This window comes from Primulina tabacum, chromosome 6, assembly GCF_025594145.1.
Source record: "Primulina tabacum isolate GXHZ01 chromosome 6, ASM2559414v2, whole genome shotgun sequence".
Taxonomy (NCBI): domain Eukaryota; kingdom Viridiplantae; phylum Streptophyta; class Magnoliopsida; order Lamiales; family Gesneriaceae; genus Primulina; species Primulina tabacum.
In genome coordinates this window covers 8920515-8930157 of record NC_134555.1, presented here as the reverse complement: position 1 = coordinate 8930157, position 9643 = coordinate 8920515, and the positions used below count along the sequence as shown (strand labels likewise).

General features: G+C 38.8%; 1 protein-coding gene across 1 annotated transcript; it reads right to left on the bottom strand.

Moving 5' to 3' along the window:
- Window positions 1-5181: 5181 nt before the first annotated feature.
- LOC142550011 (uncharacterized) lies at window positions 5182-6332 on the bottom strand. The gene is made up of 2 exons (XM_075659255.1): window positions 6290-6332; window positions 5182-5507 (listed from the first exon to the last, which is right to left on the bottom strand). The coding sequence occupies exons 1-2, from the start codon at window positions 6330-6332 to the stop codon at window positions 5182-5184; spliced, it is 369 nt and encodes a 122-aa protein (XP_075515370.1).
- Between the last annotated feature and the right edge of the window lie 3311 nt (window positions 6333-9643).

Genomic DNA, 9643 nt, shown 5'->3' with positions numbered 1-9643 from the left:
GACCCTACAGATAGGGTGGTCGATGCGATTGCTGACTCGGCGCGTTCAACCCGGTAATTTACTTCCCTATTTTTCTTGCTCATTACTTTATACTTGTTCTAATAGCTTCATCTTCTCTTCCCCCTATTTTTTGACAGATAACTCGGAAATGCAAGAAGTCTTCGCGAGAAGACGGGCCTTGGAAAAGAAGGCCGAAAGAAGAGAAAAAGGCAGCTCGGAAGGGGAGTAAAGAGAAAAAGGCTCTTGCCAAGGCTGCTACAGAAGAAAGTCGGGCTTTGGGTTAAACCCAGCCACTGGTTGAAACCCGGCTTGAGACTGCAATCGGGGAGGGTGTCCTTGTAATCGCTTTGGGCGAGTAAAGAGAAAAAGGCTCTTCATTTTTTTTTAGATAAGTCTATTTCTAATCCTTGTTCTTATAGAATCTTCAAATGTTGGTCTCTGCTTATGAGGAAGTTTTCGTCATTGCCAAAAGGGTAGCAACCCGAGCACGGACCCTTAACACATTGCATCAGCAAGTCCAAGGGGAATTAGCACGAGCCTAGCTTCTGCATGAGGATGCTGTTAATGGTCTGAGAATGGAATCTGAGGTGGCCCATCAACAGTTGGAGATTGCCCGGGCGGATTTGAAGGTGGCCCGATGTTAGAGTAGATGCCCGTAGAGCCAAGTGTTGGCCGAGAGTTCATATTAAAACTCTATGTATAAACAATCTTTATTTTAATAATATTTGAAATTATTGTTTTGGCACATCTTTATATGTATACACATGCTTGTTGCAAAAATAAAGTCCTTGAATATATAAATAGTAGAAAAAATATGAAATGCTCATATGATGAGTATCATGAAACTCATATTTTGAATACTGTATATTCTAAACAGTTCCTAGTCGATTCAGCCGCCGCTAAGAAGGATAAAGGTCGCTCGAGTTTGAGACTAGTATCTGCGATGTGAGTACCATGTTTCATTGGTAGGGGACAATGTGATGTCCGAACATGCAGATAGGTGCTCCTTGTAGTGTGTACTGAACAATCCTCCATGAAGGACTTTCCAATTGGTTCTCACTTATCGAGTGGAAACGTCCTAGTTTATGGTTGTACATCATTAATCCTTATGACCCGGGACAACATTGAGACTCTATATGCTAGCTTTGCACTTTGACTTGTTTACTGACTCATATGAGGTCATCAGGTGGCAAGGTTGGGTGTTTTATCGAAATATATAGGTGTAGATGCATTGTAGTCGGGAATTCACTGCTTACCTTCGGGTATGGATATCCTATGTGTATGTAGTTTGAAATCTCTGATCATAGCGTTGGTGGTAATTAAGAAAGGGGTTCCTTATATTACACCATCGATGCAACTACGACATGACCATAGTATCGATTCTTTGACAGCTCTCGATATACCAATGGTTGTCGAATCGGTCGGAATATATGAGTTGAAGGGACCGCATTGTACGCTAACCATAATAGAATGGTTCTTGCAGGCACTATCATTTGATACGTAGGGAATCATGTAAGCGATGATGCTAGGTCTTTAACATGATTGGTTGGGTACTATCAAACTTGAGTTCTGACGTTCTTATTATCAATGAGTTGATAAGTAAAATGGAGCAATTGGGGTATGTTCATATAATGACATGTTTAGTCTTGAATCACATTGAGATGTGAACCACTGCTAGTTGTATCAATGAATCATTGAGGGCCACACAAGTACTAGCTTTCTATATCCCGTTGAGAAGAAAATTAGTTCAATGCGTTGAACGACTTATAAAGGAGTTTATAAGCACAAAGAAAAATTAGAAGTATGACTTCTATAAAGGGAATGTAATTTTTATTATGTGGAAGTATTCTTAAATTAAAAATTGACCAAATAAATAATGTATTTGAAAATTGTGATTTTCATAAACATTATAATGGATTAAATTAAATTAATTCAAGTGTTGAATTAATTAAACACTAGTGGACCTAGTAGATTCTAAATAATTAAATTAATTCAAATATTGAATTAATTAAATAACATTGGGCCTTGTAGAGCTCAATAGGAAATAATTATTCAAATAGTGGGCTAATCAAGTAAATTTTAAATTGTCTCAAATGTGTTTGAGATATTTAAATAAAAGTTCATGGGCTTGGTAATTGTTACAAGCCAAAATAAAATTGCATGCTAGGAAGGTGAAAGGTTGTGTGTCAACTTTTTCAAATTAAAGGCTAGCATGCCTTTGGAATAAACAACACTTTTTACACAACCAAAGAAGGCTCCCCCTTCCTTCCTCTCGCCTTGGCCGAAATTTCCTCTCAAATTTTTTCAAAAATTTGCTTCTTCATTTGATGAATTGATAGCAAACTTCTCAAAGAAAAATGCCTTATATTTTCTAGTGCAAGTGTAAGGTAGTTCTAGCTTGTTGGTGGTGGGCTTGATTTTTGACAAAGGAGTGCTCAAGGGAAGCTTGTAGACTTGTCTACCATTGAAGAGCTAAGTTGTTTATCATCTTAGTTGGAACCGTTATCAATCTTTGGGATTGATAGGTAAAATACTTACACACCCTATGTATGTTTGTGTTTTTCGTATTTTCTACACACTAAGTGAGGGGTGCTTTGGTTTTTCTCTTGTAAATTATTTTTTTAAACTTCTGTTGCATATTCCGGGCACCCGTAAATGATTTCCTTTCACACGGGTAGCTAATGAAGCTGTGTTGGATCGGGAAAATCCTCTAAAAACGTTGATGAGCTGCAATAGCTCGTGTTCTAAGAAAATATACACCAATGAATTAGATCGAGTTTGGTATTAAACCAAGCGGAAAACACTCGAAATAATCCTTCGTTAAGAAACACTGATAAATTTTATATCTTGTGTAACTGAATGACTGGAAATAGTTAGGGATCAGTTATGGCTTATATCAATTCAGTTATGGACAGAACTGAACTGATATCGGCTGAACTGATCAAATCAGTTAAGAACAAAAACAAGCAGTTAAACAGAAATAACACAAGATATGTTTATGGATGTTCGGAGGCTTCAACTGCTCCTACGTCACCCGTTCTACCACCTCGAGTAGGATCCACTAGAAGACTTTGATTAATTACATCAACTGTAATAACCCACCCAGCTTAGGACTTACCCACTGCCTAACTGAACTCCTAGTCTAGACTGAAGGCATCACCTTCCAACCAACACTTCTTTAATGTCTATGTGAGAAAGACTCCATATACATGTTTTACATCATTGTGCAAGACGGAATTTGAGTGGTGGTGTGTGCGTGTGTGAGAACTGATCTCTGTGAACTACCCGAAAGTGTTCTCACACACTGAGAGAAATATGCTTCTAATTTAAGCTGATAACAAGTTGAAGTGTTCCCTCAGAAAACAGGGCTGATTGCTTCTTTAAAGCTGATATGCAACAAGCGTGCCCTCTCTGTATTTTCCATCAACTCTCATCATCGTCTTCACTGAACTTCGCCTTCTATTTATAGGCGTTTGGCTAAACGTACAGTGAGACTCATTGAATGAATCCGTTGCAGTTTGAATTTGTTCCCCCAAATAGATATCTGGAACATTTGGCTTTAAGTGCTGCTGCAACGTCTCTTATTATGCTATGATCGTACAATATCTTGTACTGGTTCAGTTCGACCAATCAGTTGGCACTTTTCAGTTTACGTCTTCGATAGCTTCAGTTTAGGCTCAGTAACTGATCAGTTCGATCAGTTACAACATCTGCACACTCGGCAAATCATTAGAAACATAATAACAAGTTTTGTTAACATCAAAAACAAGATTGCGAACATGAAATGTTCCAACAAGCTGCGATTGCTCAAAGACGCGAGTCAACTCTCTGAAGGAAGAGCTCGAATCTCCTGACTTTAAAGTGGCGGTTGAAGATAAGACATATTCCTTTTTCAAGATGGGTTTTGACAGATGTCGGGACCAGTTCGAGGAGGCAGGACTTCTTCCTATGGATAAAAAGAATTTCTCGAATTTTGATAGGGCCATTGCCTTGTTGCCTAAAGAAAATGAGGAAACAAGAGAGGAGGATGCTCGGACTTCTGAAGTAAGAAGGGAAGATTCCCATGTGAAAGAGCCTAAAGTCCCCCCAAACGTAGAATAGGATTGTATCTTCCTTTTTTCAGCTCTTTTTTATGTACTCCCTAACTTCGGGGTTCTATCAATGAAATTATTTTTTCCGGTCTTTACTTTGTCAATACACCAATTGATATCAAAATACCTTGAAATTTTTGTAAGAATCCAAAAATTTTCTAAGTGTCATTGGATAACCGTGCTTTCTTTTAATCGATATTCATCTTCAAGTATAACATTAAAACCTTGAAAAATACTACCAGTTTTGAAATATAGTCGGGCTGTCTTGCCCTTTGCGTTTAATAGATAGGCGAGGCCTCATTCCTCTTGTTTAACAGAGTATCGGGGCCTCATGCCTCCCGGTTTAATAAATTACAGGGGCCTCATGCCTCCCAGGTTAATTAAATTACCGGGGCCTCATGCCTCCCGGGTTTATAAATTATCGGGGCCTCATGCCTCTTGGGTTTAATAGAGTATTAGGGCCTCATGCTTCCTGGTTTAATATATTACCGGGGCCTCATGCCTCCTGAATTAATAAATTATCGGAGCCTCATGCCTCCCGGGTTTAATAGAGTACCGGGGCCTCATGTCTCCCTCTTTAATAGAGTATCGGGTCCTCAGGCCTCTCTGTTTAATAAATTATCGGGGCCTCATGCCTCCCGCGTTTAATAGAGTACATGGGCCTCATGCCTCTGGGTTTAATAAAGTATCGGGGCCTCATGCCTCCCTGTTTAATAAATTATTGAGGCCTCATGTCTCCCGCATTTAATAGAGTATCAGGGTCTCATGCCTTCCGGGTTTAGTAATTTATAAATAATTCTTTGCACATTTTTAGGAAAAATATCTTTGTTAATATTCCAGATAACAAGTACAATTTTATGTATAATATTTCTTCAAATGAAAAGCACTACAGGGCCTTTTCAAAGATCGACACTGATATCTTCTAAATGCAAAGCTCCTGAACTAGGTCTTCTTATTACTTTGTAAGGCCCTTCCCACGGGCTTATAATTTCCCTAATTCTCCAGTCGAGTTAGCTTTCTTTAGAACCAGGTATCATATTTGAAATTCTCGTGGTTGGACTTTCTGATTATAAGTTCACATGATCCATTTTCAGTAAGCTTCCATTCGAATAACTGTTCTTTCTCTTTTTTCCTCTATCAAATCTAGTTCCTGGGCCCGACCTTCATCATATCCTTCCGAGTAGCTTTGAACCCTAGCAGATGTTTGACCGATCACTGATGGTAACACTGCCTCAGATCCATAAACCAAGCTGTAAGGGTTTTCTTTAGTGGCAGTCCGAGGATTGGTTCGATAGGCCCAGAGAACACTGGGTACTTCTTCCACCCAATCTTTCCCTATGCCTTGCAATCTAGCCTCTAAAGCTTGCCCAATTACTCTGTTAGTGACCTTTGTCTGACCATTGGCTTGTGGGTAGGCTACCGAGGTGAATGATCGAGTAATCTTTATCTCTTTGCATCAGGCCATGATTTTTAGCCCTTGGAATTGTCGGCCATTATCTAATATCAACTTCCTAGGTAGCCCGAATCTGCAAACTATGTTTTTCCATAAGAATTTAAATAGCTCTTCTTCTGTGATTTTGGCTAGGGGTTCAGCTTCCACCTATTTAGAAAAGTAGTCCACAGCTACCAGCAAGAATTTTTTCTGAGCTCGGGTTACCGAGAAAGGCCCCAAAATATCTAGGCCCCATTGATTGAAAGGGCAGGATGCTCGAACTAGTTGCAAAGGAGAAGCTGATATGTAATGCCCGGTTACTCGTACAAATGATAATAAGGCGTTTATGTCATTTAATATGTAGTTATTTAGCTCATTACGTTTTACATGTTGATTGAGGTATCAATATTGAGATTGAACATGATTTTTATATTTTCCATTGTTTATTGAGAATCAATAGGTGTCTAAATAATGATAGTAAGATGTGTAGATAAAGTAGTATAATGAAAGTTGGTATGGGACTGCAGAAATGAGATGAAAATATGGTGGTTCTTACGGGTTTTAGCATAATGATTTGAATATTGATCCAAATTGTGTGAGGCCACAACCAATAGAAAGAAAAGATATAATGCTACAACTTTCATGTTTTGGGTTTTGTCCAAATCATTGTGGAAGACAAGCCAAAAATGCCCCGAAATGTGTCGTGTGTATCGTCATTCCTACAATGACACATTTTGGTAGATAGAGCATAACTTTTTACTCAGACCTCCAAATGACATGAAATTGATTGGAGATTCACGCCACGACATAGGGCTACAACTTGCATGTATACTACTTTTTTAGATTATGAAGGGAAGAGACGTTTCTGAAGTGATCTTTGACAGCACTGTGCACAGAGGCCGAATGTCCCGCGCTCGAGCGGTAAGATTTTACCGCCCGAGCGTCGGTGCACCAAAAATTCTGTACTTGGATAGAATGTTCCGCGCTCGAGCGGTAGAAAACTACCGTCCGAGCACAGCCTTTCATAGGAAAAGATAAGTTTCGACTTCCTTGAGTTTCTTTACCATTCCACAACCTCATTTCACAGCTAAATACGAAAGATATCAAAGAAATCTTTCTCCAAAAGCTCCTTTCATCATTTTCTTCATTATTTTGAAGTTAGAACTTAGTTCTCCATCACAAGAACTTCCTAAGGGTATAAGTTTTCTTCTCTTTTAGTTTTTCTACATGTAGAGGGGTAACTTTCACCTAATGTAGACATAGTAACTGAATTTTTTATATATTTGACAGTATAGGAGTGAGAAACATTGTCTCAACCCATTATTCGTATGCTTGGGCTGTAAGTTGGCATGTTCTTGAAGTAATACATGAGTAATATTTTCAAATGTTTTCCATTGTTTATTGATATATGTACAATGTTAATATGTTTATTAATGAAAACATAGCACCACAGTCCATTGTTATGTATTAAATATGAAAGAAACTCATGAATATTGAAGATAGGTGCTATGTCATGAACATGAACATGAACATGAAAGGAAAAGGACTGATTTTTATATGATATAGAGCTTGTTGACATCATGGGTGGTTTTAAGTCCACCAAACCTATTGGTCAATATATGTTCATGGGGCGTGGGGTTGCCAAAGGTGCTCCCTGACGTCCGACACAGTACTAACTATATAATAAAGCAAGCACAGTAGTATATGTCAACTAATGAGGCTCAAGTACAAACATGAACATGAATATACGGTATGATATGACATTGTTTAAAGTTTCATTGTTGATCACGACTTGATATGTATGTTCTTTCTATGCATATTGATACGTATAAGTGCCAACTTTTTGAGTTTTATAAACTCAGGTAGCTCATGTATTACATGATCAGGTAATGACCATACATAGGATGCCAGTTCGCCAATGGATGCTTATGACGTGCCTCACCTCGACAAGAACCTGGACATCTTATTGTATAGCTTCCGCATATGTATCGTAGTAAATGTTATGCCAGGGTTTGAAACAAGTTCCACTATATGTATGATGATACAATGTATGTTTATATATGAGAATATGTTTATAAGTGTGTATATATGATATTGCTTGAGATTTTGGCTTTGACAAAATGTAGGGACATCATGCCAAAAAATTTTATACACCATCAAGTGATGCCGCTTGTTTGAATTACTTCATAATATAGATATAACATTCAAATCATATTTTGATTATGGTAATCATGTCAAGTATAGAGTAAGGGTGTGACATTTTAATTGGTATCAGATCCCACGGTTCTTCGACAGGGAAGGCACTGCACTTCATCCATACATGGGGAATTCAGCAAGTAAATATCTTTGTATTCCATAGTTTATGGTAAGTTATGTGCTCTTACGTATCCTACATGTAGGTTAAGATAAAATACGATGCCACCTAAACGTAAGGTGCATGAGGGAGAGTCATCTAAGGGCAAGGCCCCAGTAGTCGAAGGTGAGGGCAGCACGCCACGACCTGTAGATGATTTTGCTCAACTGTTCCAACAACAAGCAAAAGTCCATGGGGAGCAGATACAACAATTACTTGAGATGCAACGGACTACTCATGAGCAGGCACACACACAAGCCATGATAACCCAACAAGGGCATGTTCAAACAGATGTATATGGTCGCTTTCGACGTCTGAATCCTCCTGAAGTGATGGGAAGCACTGATCTGGCAGTAGCAGAAGAATGGATTAAATCATTGGAGTCCATCTTCTCCTACCTTCTTATGGAAGATGCAAACAAAGTAACTTGTGCCATATTTTTATTAACAAAACATGCAAGAATATGGTGGGAGAGTGCAAGGGTGGCATTACATGCGATACCATTGACATGGAAAACTTTCAAAACTGTGTTTTACAACAAATATTTCAGTAAAAATGTACAAACCAAGAAAGCCAGTGATTTCCTTAATCTGAAGCAAGGAACCATGTCAATGACTGATTACATACAACAATTCGAGGCCGGAGTCCAATATGTACTATATATTGCACATGATGTAATGCCCGAGATTTTGATTATTGTAATCGGAAATGATTTGTTGATAATTGTGATGTGATTATAGACGGAACGGATCAGACCGGGATAGACGAAAAGAAGATTGGAATTATGTGCGAGGATAAGCCCTCGCGCATATGCGCGACCCCGCCGGGCGCATATGTGCGATATAGGCAGAGGACCTCGCGTATACGCACGACATGGATCAGCGCATATGCGCGAGGGTGGCAGAGAGTTGTGAAGAACCTTGCGCATATGCGCTGAGTGAGGGCGCGCATATGCGCGAGTTGCTGTGATGCTACGTGCTGAGACATATTGTCTCGCGCATATGCGCCGAGGTAGGTCGCGCATATGCGCGAGACGTGCAGCACCTAGACTTAACCACTTGGCCTTCACATGCAATATCATATGTAAATCCTCTTCACTCCTTCGAAATTGGCAGAGGAAGAACGAAAATCTCTGGGGAGAAAGCTTAAGTCCTTCGAAAAAGAAATTTAAAGATTACGCAAAATCCATCCGTCCGATTTTCAATCCGACTTCAGTACCGTATTTCTATCGACGAGAGCTTCAACTGGATGTAAGTTTTATTACGTTTTGTTATGTTTTGAAAATATGATATTGAAGGAATCAGACATGATTGATATATGGTGTTCTTGACATAGTAGACATCATATAATCGAAACCGGATTGAAGAACGGATACCGTATAGAATTGTTATGATTTTCCAAGTTGATTTGATTGAGAGTTGATATCAGATTTGTACTGTTATTGATTATGAGTTGTGGGAATTAATATCTGATGGATATTGTATTGCTGGGTATATTGAGATTATGCCGTTATGCCGTTGAAACAGAATTTGATTTAGTTCTGATTATATCCAGTATTGATTGAGTGGGGTATTGATATTGTATTCCTCATTATTGTCATTGCCAGATTGAGTATTGACAGGCTTTGAATTCGAGACTTCGATTTCAGCAGATCGATAGAAAGAAAGGTATAAATCAATGTTGATCCGGGATTGCACAACTCGAGTTTGATTTAACTTGAGTTTCCCAAAATCACATACTAAATTGTCATTGCCTCGATATGTTGCA

Bases quoted from the DNA above. Each gene is read 5' to 3' on its own strand.
- LOC142550011 (XM_075659255.1), bottom strand. From the start codon at position 6,332: ATGTCGTGGCGTGAATCTCCAATCAATTTCATGTCATTTGGAG. The intron at 5,508-6,289 runs GTCTGAGTAAAA...TCACCTCGGTAG, and splicing joins CAATTTCATGTCATTTGGAG to CCTACCCACAAGCCAATGGT.